The sequence below is a fragment of the Homalodisca vitripennis genome, chromosome 7, assembly GCF_021130785.1.
Source record: "Homalodisca vitripennis isolate AUS2020 chromosome 7, UT_GWSS_2.1, whole genome shotgun sequence".
Classification (NCBI taxonomy): domain Eukaryota; kingdom Metazoa; phylum Arthropoda; class Insecta; order Hemiptera; family Cicadellidae; genus Homalodisca; species Homalodisca vitripennis.
The window spans coordinates 128322548-128348474 of NC_060213.1; the positions used below are offsets into that span (position 1 = coordinate 128322548).

Below are 25927 nucleotides of genomic sequence, written 5' to 3' on the forward strand. Positions count from 1 at the left end.
ATTGTTAATGAGCATGCATCAGCAGTATAGGAAAGATAAGAGTAATATAAATCTAAAAGAAAATATGAAAGCACATAAGAAATATCTCAAAAAAACAATTTTATGTAAAAAAAGAAAAACATTTTGATTTAAAAAAAAAAAAGTCCACTAATGTTAACAAAACAATTTTGGAATATCATTAATAGTGAAACAAAAATAAAAAAGAAAAGCAGTCACCTAATAACATTGTACTTAAAAAGGATGATATTCTTATAGAGGATCCATACAAAGTTGCAAATATTTTTAATAACAATTTTTGTTGAAATGGTTGATACTCATGTTATCCCTAATCTAAGTAAAAATGATGTTCAAACAGAGGATTCGATACAGCAAAGTAACGGAATCCAGATTTATTTGTAATACAATTGATGATAAGACTCTACATACGATAATTGATTCAATAAAACCTAATTGGTCAGCAGGGTATGATGACATACCCATGAAAAATTGTTAAGGAAGCGAAATTACCACTAATTAAACCTCTTTTACATGTAATTAATGCATCCCACTCATAACTGGAATATATCCTTCTCAATTAAAGGTTTCAAAAGTAATACCAGTACATAAAAAAGGGGATTGTACTGATCCTCTTAACTACAGACCATTGTCTATTCAACCGTCATTATCTAAAATATTTGAAAAGTGTGTGCTGATTCAATTAGTTGACTATTTTGAAAACAATAACACTACTTGACATTGATCAACATGGATACAGGAAAAATAGATCCACATTAACAGCATTAAGAAATTATATTGAACACATTTTAGAGAACTTAGATGAGGGATACAACATGTTGGCGCCTTCCTAGATTTGACCAAAGCATTTGACAGTGTTGATCATAAAAATATTACTAGAAAAATTAAAAAGCTATGGTATCATTGGTAAAGAACTTAGCTGGATTAAGTCGTACTTGGAAGGCCGTCAACAGTTTTGTTAATGTTAAGTATTTAAATAAAAATAATCAGCATGATGTTAGGTCTCATACAAAAAATGTGACCTACTCTGTCCCACAGGGGTCAATATTAGGCCCTTTCCTGTTTTTGTGCTACTTGGGGGGTTTACCTAATTATCTGTATGATATAATTGATAATAGTAAAAATTTGTTTGTATGCGGATGATATAAGCTTGTGCATTGCGATATGGAATTAGGTACATAACTAAAAAGAAATGTAACGAAATCAGTTTCATTGTTAAAAAGTTATTTAAATAACAGAAATCTTTTATTTACTCAATGATAATAAAACTACTTTTATACAGTTTACTTGCAAAAATGTTGAATCAAACAAAATTAATATGAAAAAACCTGGATAAAGAAACTAAATTTTTAGGGCTACATTTAGATAGTACACTTAATTGGAACATTCATGTACAAAAAAATATGTAACAAATTAGGTTCAGGGAATTTTTGCACTAAGGAAGGCTAGCACCTTTTTGTAATAAACAAACCTTGAAATCAGTGTACTATGCCATGGTTCATTCACATATCGCATACGGGATTGAAGTGTATGGGGGAACAAGTGCTGTAAACCTGAATAAAATTTTACGTCTACAAAAGGAGGCAATTAGGGTGATTCTAAAACTCAAAAAAGATGAGTCATGTAAGTTACATTTTAAAGAGCTCGAGTTTATGACTGTATACAGCCTCTATATATATAGAACAGTATTATATGTAAAAAATAATGAGACTAAATTACCACGACAACTACATGTTCATGATTATAATACTAGGAACAAAAATAACTTTGTAATAAAACAACAATAATAAAGAAAAATTTAAGCAAAGCCCAAACTTATATGGGAATCAAGTTTATGGGGAACCCTGCCAGGTAGCAATCAGGAATGAAAACAATAGTGTTAGATTCAGAAATAAATTAAAACAGTTTTTAATTGATTTGTCATGTTATAACTTTGAAGAGTTTTTACTCCCAGAGCCTTGTATTTTGATTTTGATTTCTGAAGTCTAGTGGAATTAATTATAATTTTGGTAATAAAATTAATTTAAATAATATTAAACCTATTTTTAACTATGTTAAGATTTTTAAAATAATTGACATTAAAAGGATTGTAATGTATGTACAACTAATATATAAACATCACCTTAAAATATTTATTTATTAAGAAATGACGCATTCATGTACATTTATATGTATGTCTTGAATAAAGATTATTGATTGATTGATTGATTGATAAGTATAACCCGCGACAGCTTTTTATTTAAGTAATCAATGTGTGCCCGCATATCAAATTTTTGTCTATAATACCCAAGAACTTTACTATGTTTGAGAAACCATCCAATGAATCCGAATTGTGCCTAAGATTAAATAACATTCGTTTATTTTTGTCCTTATTAAGCAACGACCCATTTGCATGAAACCAATTTGAGATATTTTTAATGTATCATTTACCAACAATTCAAGATCATTAAAATTTTTACTGACGTTAAAGAAGGTTGTGTCATCTGCATATAAAATGGTAAAAGTTTCTCATCATCTCTTCATGAAAAAATTCAAGATGAATTGAACACAAATTTGTGATAAGTACAACATAAAACAAAGTATAAAAAAAAGTTATGTTTTTTCTGGCACCATGTATTGAGATATATTTCAGCCTTGCTAAGGAGATCTATCTTCAGTCAACATAACATAAGTTAAAGTGCCATTTTGTTTAAAATGATCATAATCATTGCTTAAAATAATCATAATCATTGCTTAAAATGATCCAAAAGTGTTTCTTCTTAAACTCTTGATTATTCCAGTAACCTGATTCAGTTAATTTTTTTAAACCATTATTACGTCTTACTTTGCTGTGCATCACTAAGTCTAACTGTCCGCAGGATATATTGATTAATTTGTATTAATCTTCAATTGTACATAGACAACAACAAGTTTGATGATGGTGTGTATCCTGCTATGGGATTTTTCTGAGCATTAACAAAGTCTATCACTCAATGAGATAATTCAAGAACAAATTGGCTGTAGGCTTGAGTTTTTGCATGCAACTTAATTTCTACATGTGCAAGATGGAGAATGATTATGGTGCATGTTCTTCCATAGGATTTGGCTGAGTTCTAGCCAAGCCAAACACAGGGATATCTTGAAATCAAACTAAGTTGTAGACTTTAAATCTTTTAGTGTTAGTGGTTAGCAACGCCTATTACTCAAAGGGGTAGAAAAGATTCTCATCAGTGTCTGTCTCCAGGATATCTCCAGAACAAGTTGAGATGCAAATGTGGATTTATACTCAGCAAAGCATGTTCTATGAGACTTTATCCCACTTAACTTGTGAAATTAATTATCTTCCTTCCAATCACTCTTCAGTCTCACTCTGGTAAGTATTGGTATACTGATATATCAGTTGTGATTCATATTGTAGATATGGTCAGATTTAATACAAATATAAGATAGAAAACTAAGAACTTTATTTTTAAAATATTAGGCAAAGCAGTTTTGCTAAAAACAATTTAAACAAAAAAATCTTAGTAGAATTTCTAAAACCTACCTACTTTATTTTTAAACATTTTTGTTTTATACTCACAAATAAGATTTTTTAGCTTTATAACACGCTTGAACAAAATCACTATCAATGCTTTAATAATGAACCCTTTACTATATTCCAAAAGACTAGCACGATTTGACAAGAACGTACCCTTGTAAGTCTCATCATGTTGCAGTGATAATACTGCTGAATGCCTGTATGATTTTTATGTTAATCACGTTTATTTTTAATTTTAAATGTTTAGATTCTATGAATTTTAACTATAAGGACAAAATATTTGTTGTATAAGGCTGTTTGTAGCAAAATAACTTTTAAGGCTGGCATGATTATTGGTAAATTCATTTAGGTCACCAGTTTTTCACTTGGAATTGCAGGCCTAATCCTGCAAAGAAAATTGTTTTCACTGTGATGATCGCTAATTACTATTGGGCCCTGGTAAGTTGCTAGTGGTTGGTTACTGGGAATGAATTGTAACCTTTGTTTTAGAGGTTGTGTGCATAAATTTTACACAACATGTTTATTGCGATTAATTGATTTATCAGGTCGTATATTGCAGATCTAGAAACATAGTGGGAATGGTAGTAAATGTCAGAAACTCCTGTTGCCCTCAAAAACCGTATGACCACACATTGTAAGCACACACACAACACATACAGTACACATAAGAAGGTTAAGTTAAATAAAAATAATATAATTCAAATTTATTAATCAAAATTACAAAAAATTATTCATCATTAATGTTAAAATAGAACCAAAAATGTGTACTCTCGAAAATGTTATTATTAATAGATAATTTTGAGAAGGAGACTGGGAAAAAATTAATATCAGTATGTTCACAAAACCTTTAAAATTACCCACTAACAACAATAAACTTTATACAACGCGTCTTATCCTACCAAGAACAAAACTCTTATTATTTCATTAGTGCTGAAATTTGTTGGAAGACTAATAATTAAAAAACGTGTTTGACTCCATTCAGTTACATCGTCTAATTAAACATCTTAGAAATTTGCAAGAACATAAGCTCTGTCCTAAAAATGTATGAAATAAGAAGATTATGGAATTCAACCATATCATCTCCAATAGTTTGTTTACAAATAAACTACTATTCATTAATGGTTGGTTGTTAATGAAATAAAGATGTAATACACAGAACACGACATGAAGATAGAGGATATCTACAGTGATAAGAGAGCATGACAAATGGAAAACTGTGATGAGTTGTCAAGTACATACAGTTTGTCACCGATGGAATCTGAAGCTGCAGAAGAAGTATCAGTATCCCCATCTGAACTTTACTACATTTATGATGATTTGAGTGGCAATGCCCACGTTGACATGCCAACGTTATCGAACTCTTACGATGAAGTCATCCAGGTACAATCTACTGTGAAAAACTGTAAGCAATCACGGCTTCATGATGAGACCTATGAAGAACTGAAGACAAAGCGAGATAAAATGGCAAGGCTAAAATCGTGCTACTGTGGCTGGTATAGAGATCGCCCACTCTGGGCCAAAGTTGTCTTCATCCTCTTTTTTTTGGCATTTTTCACCATTAATACAGACTTACTCCTGGAATATACCATTACCATAAAGCAGATTAAGGAATGTTTAAGAGATCGTCAGAAGAACTCTACATCTTGCTGGTGATCCATCAAATGTGATTTTGATTTTATTTACAGTACTTTTAATATTGTGGAACTGTTACATCAAAAGGATTTTCTTTTCGTCCCCCACTAAAGCATACTATTCAGGATTCAAAATTCATATAAAATCATCACATTAAATTGTTTTGTAATGTTTCATAGACCAAAACATTATGTTCAATATTCCTTCCTAAAATAATGTTCACGATTTTCAGTGTGATCTGAAATTGAAACTGAATAAATATTGATAATTTTTTAGTATTGATATCTTTTAAACCTTCTAGGAAAATATTTATTAAATCTCTCCTAACAAAAGGAACAAGGAAGTTTTTCCCTTATTAACGTGCTAAAAATGTACCTCATTTTAAAACTGGTGAAAATTAATCTAGCTTTACTTTTTAAAACAGTAATATCATCTATCACATGATTTGCTATTATTCAATATCTAAAAATGGAACAATAAGGTGCTTTAAGTCACTAAAGACATAGTGAGGCTCAAAAATATGTATTTATTAATTTGGTTTAATTTTAAACTAGAAGGAATTAAATTACGAAAATGAATTTGCTTAAAATTAGATATCACCTCAATTATAACTCATTTTGTAAATATTACCCCTAAAAACTCTGTTACTGCTGTAAATAATGAAAGGGCTTTACAACTAATTTCGGTTGACTGTTCAGGCCATTTCTCAGATTAAGAAAGATGGTAAAATCTAATGAGTTGTTACTATATAGTTTGCCTAACAACACATTTTTCGAGAAACCTCATATAAGTTTTAGGTGACAGTTTTATAAGAAATAATTCCTCAACCCTCAAAAATCTAGAAAAAGTAAATTGTTGGGATACAATTTTCAAAACCAATTTGTCACAGGGCACTTTCTGTTTTTAACAACACAAAGAAATACTGTATTAATTTTGATTGAATAGTACTAATTTATTATTACCGTACTGGATTATTCATTTCTAAAGAAATTTATTAAAATTTACAAAAATCTTTTATATTGACATTAATTTTTCTTTTGTGGTTGAGAAAGTGCCCAGTGGGCTCAGTGGTGGATCTAAAGATTTTGGAGCCCTACCCCAAGTTTTGAGTGTGGCACCCTCTCCCCCTTGTGTAATCTGTATTAAAAATTATGATTATTTAAGTATTTAATTTATTTGTGGTGACAGATTATTATATTAACATAAAATAAAACTTGTAGAATGAAAAAATGTAAATACATTGTTTCTTCTATTTGTATTTGTAAAGAGTATATTGCTGAAAGTAATATGGTTGTATATGACTTTTTTCATTACAGCCTTTTAATTAAATTAAAAAATTAAACTTTCATTTTAAAATACTTTCAAATTCAAATTCAAAACAACTTTATTTATATAATTTGTAGAATTACATTTAAAATTATAAAAATACAGATTGGCATCAATTATATTTTATTTTAAATATTTTTATATTTTCATAAATTCTTCAAATGAATTTAAAACTTTATTAGTCAAAAATATTTTTTTTAGTGTTTTTTAACAATACATTACTATCTATAAGTCAGTTTTTTGGATTTTATTTATAACCTTAATACCTGCTGAGCTTGGTTCCTTATAATGAAATTCCAACGAGTGTTTATGTATGGCTGATTGGTTTCTATTTTGAGTAAAGTAGTTGTGCTGACCTTAATCGAGATGATTTGTAAACATTTCATCTATCATTACTGTTTCAAGTATATAAATTCCAAAAACAGTTAAAATTCCCAATTTAGAAAAATACTCCTTCACATAATCCTGGTCCTTTAAATTTAGTATTATTCTAATTGCTTTTTTAAATGTTGCAGAATGCTTTGCAGATTTTTATTACTAGATGCATTACTAAAGGTTAGTTTATATGAGATTGTATGCGGGCATAGTAAATGGTTTTCTGAATTTCTATTGAGCAACATACATGGATTTAAGAGCAAATAATCCGGAAGAGATACTTTTTACAAAGCCAAAATGTACTCATTCCAAGTTAGGTTCTCATTCAAAAGTAATCCTAGAAATTTGGCTTATCTTAACTGAGAAATTGTTACATTGCCAATTGTTATATTTTGTTCTATTTTGTTTAATAGATTGTCAGAAAGTAATTAAATTTGTTTTGTTAAAGTTTTGTCATAAATCTTGACTACAAAAATGATTATTGATATGCATGAGCTCTAATTCCTTCAAGTAATTATTAAACTAGAGTCATCTGCACATAAAAAGCTTGCTCTGATCACCTGTTGAAACATTTTTTTAACCCCACAAATAAACCAGAAAAAGAAAGGTCCTAGAATGGAACCATGGGATACTCCATGCTGTATTATTTGTAAAGAAGATTTTCCATTTGTAATTAAATTTGATGAAGTAACAAATGGCAAGTCAACATATTGTAGTCTCTTAAATATAAGAAGCAAGCCAATTTACTGTAACATTTTTAATACCGATATTCTTTAAATTTTCTATCAATGTTTCATGTAATACACTATCAAATGCTTTAGTAAGACCTATAAAAATACCAATTGTATCATTCCCTTTATTAATATTGTCTACAATGGTTTCTATGAAATGTATCTCAGTGGTTTTAAGATTTTCAGCTCTAAAATCCACGATATTCTATATAAAATATATTATTTGCCTCAAAAAAATAAACTAATTGTAAATACATAACATGGGGAGTCACAAATTTTCATACGTCAAAAACCTCCTCAGTTTGTCATATAAACATCCTCCAAAGTAAATCACTCCATCTCCATTCAAAAGAAAGTTAACTGGGGGGAGGGCTTTTAAGACACCCAGTATATATTTGAATTTGAACTCTATCGTTTCATTTTGAGAGAAGAGATATGACTTTATAGTGTTGCATTTCCAAATTCATTAAATTTTCTTTATACTTATAGACTCAGAACTGGTTTTGTTGCAAATTAAGAGAATTTTAAATTTATATAATTTAATTTTTAGAATTTTTTACTATATAGCATACAGTCCATTTCAGTAGAGAAAACAGTGCTGCATTCAAAACACTGTTAAAGTTTCAATTCATTATGCTGGGAATATCTCTTTGGAGCAAAGAAGGTGTAAAACATATTCACTTCATATCAAGGCAAAACAAACTAAATTTATACCATGTATGTGTTATGTATTGATCTTATAGTCCTTATAGTATTATTAATGTTAGTAAATTAAAAACTTAAGATTGCATTAAAGTATATTTTACCATTTTTATTTTACACACAAATAGTAAAGGTACTTGAACAAGAATATTTATTTGTCAAAGTATCACATATTATAGATTTGTAAGGCAAATAAATGTTCCTAAGCATTTAAATTTTTATAAAGAGAGTTTGATATTTATTTTGTCTCATTAATCATTAATACAAGTACTCTTTCGAGGTTCCTGTGCAAATTCTAAAACTTAAAAACATATTTTGCCATTAAATTTTAGTTTGAATTTTTCTTATTTCAATAGAAAGTACAGTAGCTGTTACTGTAATGAGATCAGCTCTACAGTAGAGCGTCAAAAATCCAAATGAATTCGGGTTGACGGCAGTTCAGATTTCTGATTTGTTCTGATTATTGAACATAACTTAGAAATTCCTAGTTCCACTAAAAATTACATGATAAAATAAAAATAAACAATTTATGTATTATTTAACAAATGTTACTGAAGACTAATAAACACTAAAAACCGCTAACATGTAACTACTACTACACTTCTGAACAAGTGAAGCAACTGAACTGACTGGTGACAGTGATAAGACGCCGATGGGGTTAAAAAAAAAGCTCGCCCACTGGGGAGTGGTGGTTCAAAACAAACACTTCTAAGGTAATTGTTTTTTCACAGCACCATCCAAAATATAGTTCACATGTTTAAAGTGGTTATTTGGATTTTGGATGTTTTGGATTTTTAATGTACAGATTAATGACACTCTACTGTATAATGAAATTGTGTGTACAACGCCAAGCAGCCTCTGTTTTCCACAAAGAGCAAAGAATTTTGCACCACTTCTATTAACAATTTTCACCTCCTACATTGCAAACAATATGGATCCTCGTAAGAGATTCTGAAGTCCTCACTCACTAACTTATTCTGTGTCCCGTAAGTTAAAACTTCTTGTTTGAAGTGATTTAGCAAGGCATCACAAGCAGGTGTGTTCTTCTGGAAGTCTTTAACCATCACTGCAACCCAAAGTTCTCCTGCACTTTTCTGACACATCAAGTTTAACCCACCATATACATTTCCTTCGTGATCGATATAGAAGCCGTATTTGGCTGAATAGTTCTTATCTTCATATGCCTTGATGAGTTTTTTACAATTCGGTATATTGTCGCAACTGTAACCATTGACTTGCAGCGATTGGATTTTCACTTCCTTAATAATTTTCCACTGTACACATGAGGTTTTAGGGGTGTTCCCACAGATAAACCATGGCTTTTGCAATTCAAATCCAAGAGTAGATGCAGTGTCAGTATAAGGATTTAGACTAAAGTTAGTTAGTATTTGTTGGTTGATTTTATAATTATAATCAATAACAAAGTAAAAAATTGGCAACAACAATAGAATCACCAATATTGAGGAAACCTTAATCCATACCGGAATTTCTTTGAACCAAAGGCAAAAACCGTTTGTATTCCACTTTTTCTTTGTTACACGACCGAATTCCAGATGGTCAGCTGGGGGATTATTATGTGTATCACAAGACAGAAATGTCGGATTTGAAAACAACTGGTTTGTTTGGAGGACCTCATCATAAAGAGGTGCTGATGGTGAAGGTCTCTTGACAGATCCGTTGAAGTTTTCCACATCTTCATCTCCGTAGATGTAGTAAAGTGACGGAGAGTTCATAGTGCACTCCACACTTTGCTGGGATTCCATCGTAGAAACAGTCGACAGATGGCTCTCTCTCTTGTAGATTTCAGTTGTGTAATTTACCGACAAAATTTATCAACATGAGTCTCTTATCGGCTGCATATAATCTCATAAAAACTTACTATCGCAAAGTCGTTGATATTTTATCTTTAATGGGATACTCTTGTACACAATTATGTGACAGTGGAAATATTAATACTCACACATCAATATACTGTACAATATGGTGTAATTCCAGTTAGTTATTTATAAAAATTAATGCTTGAACTTTAATTAGATAGATTTTGTAAAAATGTATACCCCTTCTGATCATAATTATGGCTCAACTTAAACCAACATTTAAGTTTCATGATCATAACGAGTTTATGGGCCTCTTCCATTCATCTACAACTGTTAATACTTTAATTTTAGATATTTTTATGACTAATTAGACTGAATAAGTAGGTATTTTTAAAACTTAGATTGCAAACTGTAAACCAGGTTGCTCTTTTTTCTTGTTTTTGTATAAATCCATGTTTGTAATATCCACAAAACTTTAATTACAGACAAATATATGGTACCTTTACTAGTCAACAGTTCCAAAAGATTTTTTGTAGAACGAGCAATATATTTGGGGCAAAAGTCTCATCATCAGTTGTATAAAAATGAGAAAGTCAACAGAAGTTAAAAACACATAACATTTAATAAAACAGACAGATTAAATAAATAGGAAAGTGTCTGTGCTGCTTCTAATTTGTTTAAAAAAATAGTATTGAGTAGATATGATCCAAATAAACTTTAGGCTGCAGAAAGTGTAGTTGTAAACACGCTTTAAGTGTTTATTACTATTATATGTCCATATCGAACAGAACAGATATAATCGTTTTACAAATAAATAACAGTTTCCAAATAATTAGCGAGCATGATTTGATATTCCAGAAAAAATTATCAAATTTTTAGAAAAGGTTTAGATTAATTTGGAAGGGACCATTCTTGTCTCCAATGGTTGTCTGTTTTTGTTAAAAATAAAAATGATTTGGAAACGTAAAACAGTTTATGGTTAATTATATTAATTAAAGTTATAAGGAAACCTGATAAAAGTAGAGTGTAAATGTTGACTTTAGCTACATTTCACCTTTTGATTAGTGCAGTGTCTAAATTATGACAATGTCACAAACTTGACTCATGGAATCTGGAGTCAACGTCCACCTGACGAGATCAAAAAGAAGTCAGCAACGAAGACGTTCAAAACACATCTGCATCGTTTCAACTTCCAAGAAACCTAGACCACAAGAGAGGCCTGTGTGGTTACTCAGCAGACATCCAGTGTGATCCAGATGAAGAGGTGTTCATGGGATGAATGAAGATTCCAGGAGTCAAGTTTGTGACTCAGATTTCAGACACTGCACTAAGCAGATGATGAAATGGATCTAAATCAACATTTGCATTGAATCAAACCCTCCACTATAGTTACATTATATGAAAGTAGTATGTGTGTGTATTATTACTTTGAATAATATTTCTCAGAATCAATTAATTTCTGACATTCAATATTTTTGTACAAGGACTGATATTTGATCGCAATAGTTAATATTTTCAGGAACAGGTTGAGATGAATCTACTAATTATATTATAATTTTTACTTACTCTTACTCTTACTCCCAGGGCCATTTATATCGGAGGTGATATTTAGCCGCACCAACAAAGCTCCTCCATCTTGAACGGTCCTCTGCATCTTCCTCTGAAGCGCCCACCTTCTCCATATCAGCCTTCACCTGGTTCCACCATCTCACTTTCGGTCTCCCACGGGGTCGTCTTCCTTCTGGGTTACCGTACATTACCCTCCTCAGTTTGCACTCCTCTTCTCTTCTCAAAACATGGCCTGCCCAACGGAGTCTTCTGCACTTTATTTCTCCTATTACATCCGTACTATTGTAGAGCTCCCTGATTTCTCTATTATGTTTTCTTCTCCATACCCCTTGTTCATATGATGGCCCATAAATTTTACGTAAAATTCTATTCTCAAAAACTAGAAGCTTTTTCTCATCGTTCTTATTTAGCCTCCACGTTTCGGATCCGTACAAAAGCACTGGACATTATAATTTTTATAATTTAATAATTTTTCATTGTTTATTTCTCCAAGAAAGGGTTCAATATATCATCATAATGTTATACTGATTATTTCTGAAGTATCATGAGAGAAGGGAAACGCTGGTTATCTGTCATACGAAATAATGTGTTATAAGTGAAAACTCGCGTGCTTACACATCATAATCTCTTTCTCAGTATGGAAACACACCAAAATATCCAGAATATAAATAACCCTACCGTCTTAGTCGGAAGAAAGGTAGATTTCACATGTAAGCATCCTCTCTAAATGTCAACCTGAAGATGCATTATTAGTTTAGATGTTCAATTTGCACAACACTGATGGAACAATAACTCTCAATGTTTATATAATTATAACACACTTCTAAACTTTTATAAACTCTATAATCTCAAAAACTTAAACAAAAAACATTTTTATTAGCATGTTCTAATAAAAATTTCTTTCTAAAAACATGGACTTGAATTAGATACTATTATTTCGAAATTATGTTTGTAAATATATCCACTTATAACGGTTCAATTGTATACGTCTTCTGTAACTTTAAACCGTCACCATCATGAAACCTTATGAAATATAGAAAAAAGTTAGAGTGAACAAATTGTTTATAATAATTTAATATATTTGGTAAATGTATGGGTTTAGGTCTATGATGGAAATTCTTCGAGTTTTAAATGTTGCCCCAATGCGAATGACATTTAATTGTTTAAGATTGTGTAACGAAGTCCATCAAGGGGTGTTTGAATCTGTTAAGAACTACATACATACATATAATACATGTATATACATTTTTGGATTATAGTAGTTTCAGTTTTTGGGAGTCACGATCAGAAAAACATAAAAATCCTCCTGGAAATTTGGTCATACGGGCGTTTGCATGAAATCTACCTGAAATTGGCAATGTAAACATATTAATTTGACGATATCCACTCACCAGAGGGTGGGTTTGCCTGCCACCTGTTCGCGTACGCGACAACGCTGTCCTGCTCACGTTCCAAGTCGTTGGTTGCGTGTCCATCCATGCGGCCACAGAGACCTCCAGTTCGATTCCACAACGCCTCCGTCACCTGAACCTCCACCGTGTCCTGACCAAATAACCAGTAGAAGTTATCATTCTACGTACAGTTCAAATTCATAAAATCAACAAGCATACATGTAGTATATGAATTATTTTATATACATAGAATCGATAGTACTAATCTTCTATAATTTGTTTATAACTCTGAATTATGAAAAGATTCTTCAGGAATCTTGGAAAGAACAATATTTGAAAATCTACAAAATTAAGTCTGAGATGATTTTCATCAAAAAATTAAATTACAGGCCATTAATTTATAATATGTCCCAAGAAGTGTCCTGAAGTATTTATGACTGGATGTCCTAAAACTCGCACTGCTTTATTTGAAAACAAACACAATCATTGTAATTATTTTTATTTATAACTAATAAACAATGTAATTTGAATAAACTTACTGAAATGATGAGACAACAGCAAAAGTAAAAGATAAAAATTAACTAAATATTCTTCTAATAAATTAATTAGGCAATTAGTACGATGTATTACTCAACCACTTTGAATGAATATTGTTAGTTTGGCTCCGCTATTGTACTTACACCTTCTCTCATCTAATTCATGAGTAAAATGTAATCACAAAGTTATTTACATAGTATTTTACAATAACGTATCCATTAAAGTACATCACTTCTGCTATTTATAAGATAACATGTTACCCTTTTACTCCAATTACGTTAGTATTAATGTACTATACGTTAATAATTTTAAAAAATAACAGTAAAATAAGTTGATTGCCATTTTCTTAACACGTCCACAACGACAGATGATTTCCGGACTTTTTTACATGCCGTCGAATTTTTAAATAGTAATGGTCAAAAACCATAATGTTTTTTTTACATTAAACGCTTAAGTACAACAAGAAAAGTATGTAGGCTTTGCAATTGTGCACAAAAAAAATTATTTCAATGTGTTTTTTCAATGTTCCTATGTGTAACCCAAGGAGTACCTAAAAAATTAATTTATCTTAAAAATTAAGCAATTGTGCGCCCAACGGGGTAAAGTAGTCTGAGGTATTTATTTAATTGCAGGATCAAATTTAACAAACCACCAAGACAAGCAAACAATAAAAATGCAATAAGGAAATGCACAGTCATGTGTACTTCCTCGGGCACATGACACGCTTTTTGAAAGCCCGATATATACCCTGATTATAACAATTAAGTTAAATTTTTTTTTACATAACTGATATATTATTCGTATCACAAACTTCTTGAAAAGAATACATAGATAACTTGGTTAAACATTCCCTTACTTCTATTTTTCTTCTAAATTTGTTACAACTTCCACAGTTCTTCCAACTCTTCTTTTTCCAGAAGTAGTGAAATTTGTTTTCCATGACAGTCTGCCATAAAGGCAAAAATGGGCTTATTAGTTTAGGTTGATTTTAAGTTTCATTGGCTTGTAAAATTATTTTTCCAGTCCTTTCAATGTTGTTGCCTGCGATTATTGTGACTCAGTAGGGATCCCATTATCTCTCAGCTTGGTAAAAAGTGAAGTTTGTTCTAACATATTACAGCACTTCTAGTTTTAATGAGGTTAAGCCAAAAGGCAAACTTTTAACATCTTTACTCTAAGAGCTCGGGTAGACAACTGCAGTTGTGAAAGATCGTGTGTAGGTAAATATTTTTCTTTTACCAATGAAAATACAGCTATATAAGATGAAGGACCAATAATTACTTATAGAGTAAGTGAAATTAATCCAAATATTAATTTGGATTGGATTCAATTGAAGTCCCAACCGTGACACATTGATACTCTCGACATACGGGACATTTTAATGGACAGTGAAGTTAATTTATCATTGAGTGTATAAATATGCAAACCACTTAAGGCACTCAGAGGAAGGTTATAAGTAAACTAGCAGTTACCCACGGTTTCACACGCAATTTCATAGGTTTTGCATCTGTATGAGCACTTCTGGATCGAGTGAATTATATTTTCGATGCCAATCCTGAGTTTGCCTTCTTGCCACAATCAAAAAAATACGTTAAAAAGAGTAAATTTATGGCCATTGTATTTTACTTTGTTCTTAGTATGTTTTCTTCCATAATTGATTTTGGAATAGTATTATTGAAGTGATGTTATTCTTTGTACATTGTATATATTGTGGAATAAAGCAGTTTTGTTTAATCTTACTGTGACAAACCTTTAAATTCCAGTGCACGGAGACACCCAGACCTTGCAGGGTTGCCACCACAGAATAGCCCACGATCTCAGTACGCAGGTCTGCCAACTGACTAGGCACAGTCCATTGTCGAGACTCTCCCACAACCACCGGCAGTCCTTGGTCTGCAAACAGTCAGCGGTCAGTTTCATCACAAAAATTTCTAATAGTGTTTTCAGCTGTTGAATAATCTGCTGCACTCTGAACTTTGCATGCAAGTCAAAGTTGAGACGGACTTCATATTATTGTATATAAAAATGCTATTAATAACAAATACATGTCCGTTATCACAAATGCTGAGATAAGAGATGTATGTTATGATCTACTCTTTATGATACCATTAGCAATGAATGGACTAAAATATTTTTTTATTTAACTCTAATTAGTGAAAGTTTCAGAATTCTAAAATTCTGCATTTAATATGTCCAATGAATGGATCAACATATTTAAAGAACTCTAATTAGTACAAGTTTCAGAATTCTAAAACGCTGTGTTCTGCACTTGAATAAATAAACCACCAAATCTTCCCCCAGCAAGTGCAAACTGTGACTCTGAAGATATTGCATATGGAACAAAATACGTTTGTGTGTGCAGTATAACTCAAGATTTACAAGTATGTTATCTTGGTAGATTTTATCATGATTAAATCAGGACATTTTTGCATTCTTCATAGGCTGACACCTTGGACAATTGCAAAGTAAAAATGTATTGTACTCAAGTTTTGAATATACTGTAATAACTACAGATATTAACGTTTGATTTTCTAAACACATTCTCAAGTTTATTAATACTGGAATTGTTAAAAGTGAAACTGCTAAAAGCGTTTTGTATTGGATAGCAGCTGATTTGATGGTTTTATGTGCACAGTTATGTGTATATTGGTGATATTTGTCTCATTGTACCCAGAGCGATCAAATCCTAAAGTTCCCATTAAAGATCTCTGTCAACCATGCCTCTTTTGCACTTAAGAAACAGGGAAACTAACAATACATAGACATAATATTTAGATAATAATTATATAGACATACATATATGTCTGTATATTTTATATACATACAATATATAGACATTCATTTTTAGTCTTTTTGACACAGCTTTCTGATTTACAAAAATAAATTTTTGTTGATTTTGTTCTGAAGTAAAGTTGTTCTGACTTATCTTTATCAGTTAAAAGGTGTTTTTCTACTACAGTTACTCTTTTCTACATTTTCTCATGAGTTAACTCAGTGTTATTCAGGAGTTTCTTTTCAAATAACTTTTTAAAATATAAACAGTTAATTAAAACACTTTGATTTTTAACATCTTCAACAGCTAGAACTGTAAAAACCTGTTATGTAAAGAACAGATAAGAATTCTTAAAACCTGCAGTAGTTTCCTTGTACCACAGGCATAATAGTTTTACAATTATATAATGTGACAAGTAATATGACATGAAACGTGACAGAACATATCTTGGTATCTTAACCGATCTGTGGATACCCAGATAGTCTAGTGCTGTAACGACCCGAACCTAATATGAACTATAATTCAAATAATATTGACAATAAAATTAAACTAGGTATAACAATTTATACAGAAATTATGCTTTATTTGTTTACATAACAATTTCATCCTATCGGTAAAATGTCTTAATATTTAACTGAAGACATAATAATTATAAAGTGTAAAGCAGTGTTGAAAGTAAGTGAATAGGACAGCAATAAGACTGCTGACAACGCAGACTCAGCACCTACGTGTGCTGGAAGGCAGTCTAGATCAGGCCTCAGACTCGTTAACATGTGATTCTCTGTAAGCTCTATTATAACAATTTTCTAAATTCTATGTAATTAAATATCTTATTTTATTCAGAAGTGCTCTCCCCCTTTTAAACCAATCAGTATAATAAATAGTGTTCTGAAGTTCAAACTTTGTTGAGGAAAATTTCTTTCTTTTCCGGAATCATCCGGTGGTGGCAGCGGATACCATAAAGATCCCCATCGGACGTGTTACAGAGCTATCTCAAACCGGATGTACACAGAAAACACAAGAAGCATTTTGTTCTTAAACTGTAAACTGTTTATTTTATACTTTCAGGGTGAGCAATATTCTCTTGAGGCTTGAGCCCTTAGCAATAGATCATATCTTATAAAAATAACCCATGCCTTTACCTTGCCTACTGACTTATAGATGCCTCTTGAAAGTAAGAGCTCCATCTACAATGACCACCAAGCATGTGAATACATGTTGCTTTTGAGCTGTGTACCATTAAACCAGGCTTGAAAGGGTTGTTTTTTTAGAAGACTGTTCCATGATATTATTAAAGTGTCACAGTAATAACACCAGGATGGTGGCTTGAATTTTAAAAGTCACAACTTTGATTTGGGCAAAGAAATGTAATAATAATTAATTAGTATGCATGAGAAAGTTTTGTTAAAGTACTATTTTAAATTGTTCAAAAGTCTCATCTAATAGTAATGACTAACCAGAGAGTGCTAGCTCATATCTCTTGTCGTTGATGTAGAGGATGACTTTGAAGTGACAGGAGCCAGCCGTGCAGTTGTGCGTAGAGCTCTGTATCTGGAAGGTGTTGTCTACGATGTCACTGGCCAGCGTGTACGTACATCCACTCTTGAAGCTGACGCACAAATCATCACATCAGTTGTAAATAAAATTAGTGAAAATGTTCAGGTTTTATGCTGTTTTACATTATCGCCTTTGAGATGATCCAAGAATTTTGGAATTACATTTTAAAGTTTAAATTAAATAGGCGACTTCTGAGTGTGATTGGGTGACCTTCTAGGAGTTTGAGTCTCACCCCTACCCATTTCCAAATGTAGGTAAAAGCTTAAAATTATGTTTTAGATATTCAATAGAACAGCCAGAGGTGTAAAATTATATCGTAATTTCCACCTACTGCCCCTTGGGATTGTTCTTCACTCCATACAAATGTCTCCTCTTCCTTATAATCATAGTGATTTTTAAATCAATTGTGAACTTTTACACCAAGATTTACAACTACTCTATGTTGATGGTAAACAATTTATTTAGTTGTGATAAGTTAAAAGAGATGAACTATCACAACTATTGTGCTGTTCAATATTGCATTCTATGTTAAGTTGTTGTAAACATATTATTGAGTTGTGATAAGTTAAAAGAGATGAACTATCACAACTATTGTGCTGTTCAATATTGCATTCTATGTTAAGTTGTTAATTGTAAACATATTATTGAGTTGTGATAAGTTAAAAGAGATGAACTATCACAACTATTGTGCTGTTCAATATTGCATTCTATTAAGTTGTTAATTGTAAACATATTATTGAGTTGTGATAAGTTAAAAGAGATGAACTATCACAACTATTGTGCTGTTTCAATATTGCATTCAATATTAAGTTGTTAATTAATTGTAAACATATTATTTAGTTGTGATAAGTTTAATGAGTCAAACTATTGTGCTGTTTAATATTGCATTCAATATTAAGTTGTTAATTAATTGTAAACATACTATTTAGTTGTGATAAGTTTAATGAGTCAAACTATTGTGCTGTTTAATATTGCATTCAGTATAAGTTCTTAATTGTAAACATATTATTTAATTGGCATAAGTTTAATGAGTTGAACTATTGTGCTGTTCAATATTGCATTCAATATTAAGTTGTTAATTAATTGTAAACATATTATTTAGTTGTGATAAGTTTAATGAGTCAAACTATTGTGCTGTTTAATATTGCATTCAATATTAAGTTGTTAATTAATTGTAAACATACTATTTAGTTGTGATAAGTTTAATGAGTCAAACTATTGTGCTGTTTAATATTGCATTCAGTATAAGTTCTTAATTGTAAACATATTATTTAATTGGCATAAGTTTAATGAGTTGAACTATTGTGCTGTTCAATATTGCATTCAATATTAAGTTGTTAATTGTAAACATATTATTTAGTTGAGATAAGTTTAAAGAATTTAACTCGCTTAACTAACGTGTTGTTCAATATTCCATTCAATTTTAAGTACTGAGAAATCAAGAACAGTTTTGTTACCCCAAAAAAGGTACCTTATGATTCTGCCATCGAAGGTCTTGTAGTGGTAGCCGGCCCAAGCGAAGCAGGTGCCAGGAGTAGGGGTCTTCTTCTCCAGCACAAACAGACTGCTGACCAGGTCTGAGTAACCCACCGGCAGGTCCGAGATGTGGAACTTGCGGGGGGCACTGTAGCGAGATACTATCTCGGTCTCACTCAGTATGCTGCCTCCATCTCCTCTGCTAAACACTAGGTTTGGGCCAGAACTTTTGTCCTCTTCACCTGAGCAGATCAATCATTTTTATCTTTAAATACATTCTACATTTTATACACTAAAAGCTAGAAGATACAGCACTGACAAGAACGTAACCAGGAAAAGTTTTTGGGGGGTTCAGACTACTAATATTTTTCCGTAATGGACAGAGAGTAAGGCCTCATTTTGTTCTTTAAAAAGTTGGTGACCCGTTTCTTTGTTGAGAACGATCTTTCAGCAGTACATGTCAGTAATACTGAATTATTTAAATAATAATAATCATTTACTAAAAAATTCATTTAAAAAATTAAAAATTTGGGGAGGGTCCAGACCTCTTGGATCCCCTAGCTGTCTACATCCTTGAGCACTGATCCACCTCGTACTTGAACATTTGTTATACAAAATCAAATAATTTAATCAAATAAAGATACATTAATATACATTTTTCACAGCTCTAACTCTTATTTTTCTTCAGATATAATATTTAAATACTATAATTATTGTTCAGATAAATTAGTAACTAAAATAAAGATAACCTCTAATAGAAAAGAAATTATTGTTATTAATCTACATTACATTTTTTAACATAGTGCAAATGATTCTTGTACGACTGAATATATGTAAACATCCAGAAAATCCTGTCACTTTCTCACACCTCCAAACACCATAAACAAAGTCCTTATCCATACTGAATTTTTATGAATACTTATGAATGACTTTTTATGAAGTTTATGAATCTTCAAGTTGGTACAATAGAGTCCCAAAAACTCGGCCTATTGTGGACCGAAGAGTTGGAGAGTTTGTGAAAACGCTGGGTTATCAGCAATGGAGTTAAAAAAGAAAAGTACAAAAAATACAGTAATGTAATTGTATCTATTATTTGCTTGAGAATACAGAAGATAATAAACTGTCCAAACACCCTTAAACAAAGGAAAAGTACGTACTTCATGGTCATAAAGTTGTCCATAATGAAAATTAACTGCAAAATCTGGCTACTTTTTTTTTTAAGAAGTGCGAAATGTCCAGTTGTTTTCTACAATGCACTATGCATTTTGCTGCCTCACAACGATTAATCACAAAGGAACAGTAAGTCCATTACCGATACACCTTGTAGTTAAAAATACTGAAGGACAGTTTTAACAGCCTTTAGTCCTTCACTATGTGATATTTTAGGAGCTTAGTGGATTTCTCAACGTAAAAGTCTTCTTCATTTTCTGGCATCTTTCCATTAATTGTGTGACAGCAGCAATAATATTTCTAAATTGGACATAATTTCTTGTTTTGTATCATTCTGGAACCATTGCTCAATGTCATTTTCATTGTCTTTTGCAAATCCAGGAACTCTTTTCAGGAGGTTGAGTAAGTTAACATTTTCTTCATCATGTTCAACGAACTCTCACTGTTCTTTGGGATGGTAAAAATATTGCTTGTATGTCCCCATTTTTAAATCTTAAATGTCTGGGTGCAAAGACACATTATCCAAAATCAGAATAGCCTTTCTAGGGAGTTTTTATATTTTTTAAATTGCTCAACCGATAAAACCATTTCATTGCTTTATGGAACCATTTTTTTTTTAATTGCACAACTCATCCAGGCATTTGACTGGTTTTGGTAACAAAATGAAAGTTTATCCATTTTAATTTTCTTAAATGTACATGGTTTTACTGCATGCTAGGATTGTTACCCTCTCCCTGCTCCTTTTAATATCTGGAGCTGACTGCTCTTTGAAAGCAAAACCTTTTGCTGGTATACGTTTATAATTCAACCCCGTTCTATCACAGTTCAGTTACTCTCCACTCAAGCCTCAACTTTGATTAATTTCCAGAATTTTTTCTCCAAAAATATTAAGCTGCCAGACTCCATAGTTTTTTTCCAGCTATCAAGCAAGCCAGTGCTTACGAAAAATTTAGAATCATTATTCTTCATACAATTTTAAGGCCATATCTTGCAAGATTGGGCCCACTAATTGGCATGCCCTTCTCTGTTGTTTGGCGAAACCAAATGTTAAGTGCTTCATTTACCTCATCAAAGCCACTTTCCTTCATACTTTTCCTTTCTTTCAATGCTTCTGTAAACATTCTCTTAATACTCCACGACTTGATTTCCATCCGCTTTTTCTTCCAATCTCCAACCGTACTTATGCCGACTCCAAAGTCCTTAGCCACTGCACTGAACACTTTCCCCATTATCCAGTCTCTTTAATGCCTGCAACTTTTGCTCCATAGACAAGTTCACTTGTTTTCTTTTGACGGAAGTTACTATCGCAAAGTTCTGTCCAGCACGCACAAACTTTGAAACAGATATGAACAATACAGTGCGCGCAGTCACTCACATAGAGTTAGCAACGCAGTTAATAAATCGACTGGCTGGCTGCAGGTTGAAAATGACTGAGCCACCGGCACCAGACATGGTGGAGGAGTATGAGAGTGAGACAAAAGAATGCGGGAACTTGAACGAGTCTGCGTGAAGGGTTCTTTACCTTGCCAGGATGTAGCGAAACTTCTATATTTCTACTTACTACTATATACTACTACTATGCAGTTTTTTACTACTATATTTCTACTACTATATATCTAGCGATTCTACCCGGATCGCTGAGTTATCAATCAAGTGCCGAGTTTTCAAGACCCTAAGTCCGAGTATACTTCTAAGTCCACAGGTAAACAACATTTAAAGGAACAATGACAGTAACCAAGTTGTACTTGGATATATTTAAAAAAACATTTCTTTATAATTTATTCAAAATTATCAGCATAAAATATAAATTTGTTTAGTGAATCACAACAGAAGTCTCACAAAACATGTATGAAGGGCAAATTTAATTTTCACAAATCTTCTACTGTATGATGTAATGAGCATTAATTTGTTTTACACATCTCCTTGTTACTCCACTGTAGAGGAATAAATAGTAACAAATTAAAATCTGTTTCTATAAAAGGAGTGTATTATATTTGGTCAATCTTGTTCTGCTACACAACTGAAGGGTGTAAGATTGCTCACCAAAGATGCACTGGGGTGGAGTGGGAGGTCTGTACCGCGCCTCACTGTACATACAGGAGTACAAGGGGGCGGGGGGAGAGCTGAAGTCCATGCCCTGTGGACAAGTGAGGCTACAAGAGTACGTGCCTCCACTCTCGCTGCAGTTGTAGTTACCATTGAAGTTCAGTTTGCGGAAGTCACACCCATCCACCGCTGCAATATTCACAACCAGATTAGTGTGACTGAAGCCTGAATGGTCTACATCAGTAACATTGATTCTATATTGAGAGTGTCGGAAAGGAGGGCTACTCACGGTATTGGCAGAAAGGTCCTCTGAATTGTTGCGCACAGTTGCACTTGTTGAATGCCATACAACTTCCACCATTTTGGCATTCAGGAATGCAGACAGCTGCAATAAAGAAATTATTAGTTGTGATTACTATAATAAGAAATCAGTAACACCAATCAGTAATTTAGTTCCTGAAATGTATAATGTTCAGCCTAGTGTCAATGTTTTTCCACCTAGCTTAATATCCCAAACCTAGGCCTGAGTTAAATAAGCCTATGACAAATTAAAGCTCTGACAAGATAATAGACTCGATAAATAGAATATAGAACATACTTTTCTCAAGAACATAAAGATTAACAAAATTTGACATCAGTACCGGTAGGAATTACTAGCCACAGTATCCAGTAAGCATGGCTAGCTCAACTGAAAGTTGTTCTTAATTGTATAGTGTTCAGTCTAATCTTAACAAGTAAATCATGCAATTACTCTGCAGTATGCAAACCCCACAATTAACAGTTATTTTCAACATAACATATTTAAGTTATAAATTTACAAATTAAACACTTTTTTTATAAAACTGTACAAACTCCTATACTAAAAATTGAAAAGTTATCAATATTAACAAATTTTAAAAGGTAATTTTACAATTAATTCTAAAATTATTTTCTATTTTTACAATTTTTTTATTTGAAAAGGCAAAGATGAACAGCCACAGTATGTCACCTCTTGTTCTTTGGTAAACTCTGTTGTTCCTGTTTCCACCTTTCACATAGAAAATTTTTAATATTTTGAATAAAAATAAATATTTTAGTGCTAATATTCTTAGATATTTATAAATAGGTAATGCAGATTCATATCTTTTCCTTTTTACAATTATTCTTATGAAGTGATTTTGTATTACATTCAACGGTTGTATGATTATATTGTCAGGAGCTCCTCAATTTTCTATACCATAATTCAGTTTAGAATAAATTAGTGCAAAATAAAGTGGTGGAGGTTCAACCTTTCTTTATATTGGAAACTAGATTAAATGTACTGTGCATCTCAGAGCATTGGCTAGTTAAAGATGAAATTGATGTACGATACACCAAAATTGAGGATTTAATTTTGGCAAATGCCTATTGTTGAAAGGAACATAAAAATGAGGACACAGCCAGTGGCATATTTAGAGGGGGGGACTATAGAAGCTGTAGCCATGGGTGACAAAGGTTTTAATAAACACATGAAAACAACGTAATTGAGAACACTACAAATTTTATTATACTGAGCTCATACTGATGTGGTTACTATAATATAAGGGTGAATTACCTTATTGAAATTTGGAAAAAAGCACAATGTACTCACGCTTGCAGTCCGGTATGGTGGGCCAGTCAGGCCTAGCAGGAGACCACTGCCCCTCCTTGCAGAACACGTTGGCTATTCCCGAGCCATCAGGAAACTGATGCTTGTCCAAACACGTGATGGTGCAACTTCTGTTAATATTCAAAATATTAATTGAAAAATTCATTAATTTTTCCTTAGAAGTAAGATTATGAACAAACATTAGAGACTAAAAAACAAAAATATTGAGAACAAAAAAGTTGAGACTAAAAATACAGTCACCATTATCCTAAAAATTATTTTACTGACCTTGATCGTCATATTTTCAAATCAGTATGATTTTTAAAGAATGAAGATCGAAGTATTTCAAGCTTTTACTTGACTTAGCTCTGGAATTTGGTTCACATTTAGTGTTACCTGTTTTATTGTATATGAATAATCTGTTGTGTAAGTTATTACAACTATTTACATATAAGAGAAACCAAAATTACATAAAAACCTATGGAATCATCACTATTATGTTTACTGCTGCAATTATGCAAGTGAAATAAATTATAGATGATAGAAGATTAAAAACCCTAGCTTGTGTCTCTCAAAAGTTCGATAGGTCTTCTGGTCAAGGAAAAGAGGTTTGCTTACCGGAAATAGTGTTCAAGAATAGAAAGTTCTATGTATATCGCTATTGTATCTAAAAAAGATACTTATTATTGTACTAGCGTTATTATTGTACCTGCGGCTTCACACAATTTCCTGCAAATTAACAGGAACTTCTACAGGCACACCCTTTTTTTTTTTTTTGTTCTCTTAGGACAAGAAGCTTATAAATTGCACTTAGTCCTATAAGAACCTTTGTGCTGCTTCCGGAGTAACAGTATATTCAGGATGGGTAAGGTTAGGGAGTTTGGGCCGCCTCATATCGAGATCCATGAGGAAGAATTAGAGCACTACATCTCAAAGTCATGTTCCCCTGGAAGAAGGGGAGGCCAGCTCTGAACCAGCCTCTCCAGTCACAGCAGGCAGGGAGTGGCACACCCTTGTTGAGGCTAGCAAGAACCTCTGAGGTTAGGGAACAAACCCCACCAACTCCAACAGTCATCTCCCACAGTAGACTAGACCTAATGAATTGCCCTTGAACCCCAGAATCACGACATTTGCGGTTAGTGATATGCCGCTCTTGGACATCCATAAGGTTGCCCAGATTTAAGTGATACATTGGTTTTAGCTGTGCCCAGTGGTAGGTTCAACTGGAAGGTATAAACTCAGCCAGAAGTGATCCCTGCTGGGTAGGCACACCCTTATTAAGTGGCATAAGTAACTTGAGGTAAGTGATGGACAATGGAAGATATTCCCATCTTTTTCAAAACTATTTCACACTTAAATTTACTAATTATCCACCAAAGACACAAAATATTGTTAAGCCATCAAAATCAGCAGTTTGGAAATTTTAATGATACTCACTCGGAGTTGCAGATCTTGCGAGCATTGTTGGGTGTAGGAGGGTAGCCGAGACAACGCTTGCGCTCGTACTGACAGTAAGGACCAGAGAACGGCTCCACACAGTCACATGTGTTGGGAGAGGAACACGAGCCTCCATGCTGACAAGGTGGGATACACGTGGCTACAACACAAGTAAACCCATCAGGACCAACATCGTTACAGTTATAAGAGATAAATTTGTTCTATTTCAAACTGTAGTAGGCTACTTGAC

General features: G+C 32.3%; 1 protein-coding gene across 1 annotated transcript in view; it reads right to left on the reverse strand.

Moving 5' to 3' along the window:
- Positions 1-25927, reverse strand: part of LOC124366884 (hemocytin-like) — a 184518-nt gene that overhangs the window by 132125 nt on the left and 26466 nt on the right. Inside the window, 8 exon segments of the mRNA XM_046823484.1 lie at positions 13076-13226; positions 15363-15505; positions 17843-17994; positions 19414-19660; positions 22632-22823; positions 22924-23019; positions 24244-24371; positions 25678-25837. Coding sequence (XP_046679440.1) covers positions 13076-13226; positions 15363-15505; positions 17843-17994; positions 19414-19660; positions 22632-22823; positions 22924-23019; positions 24244-24371; positions 25678-25837 — 1269 coding nt within the window.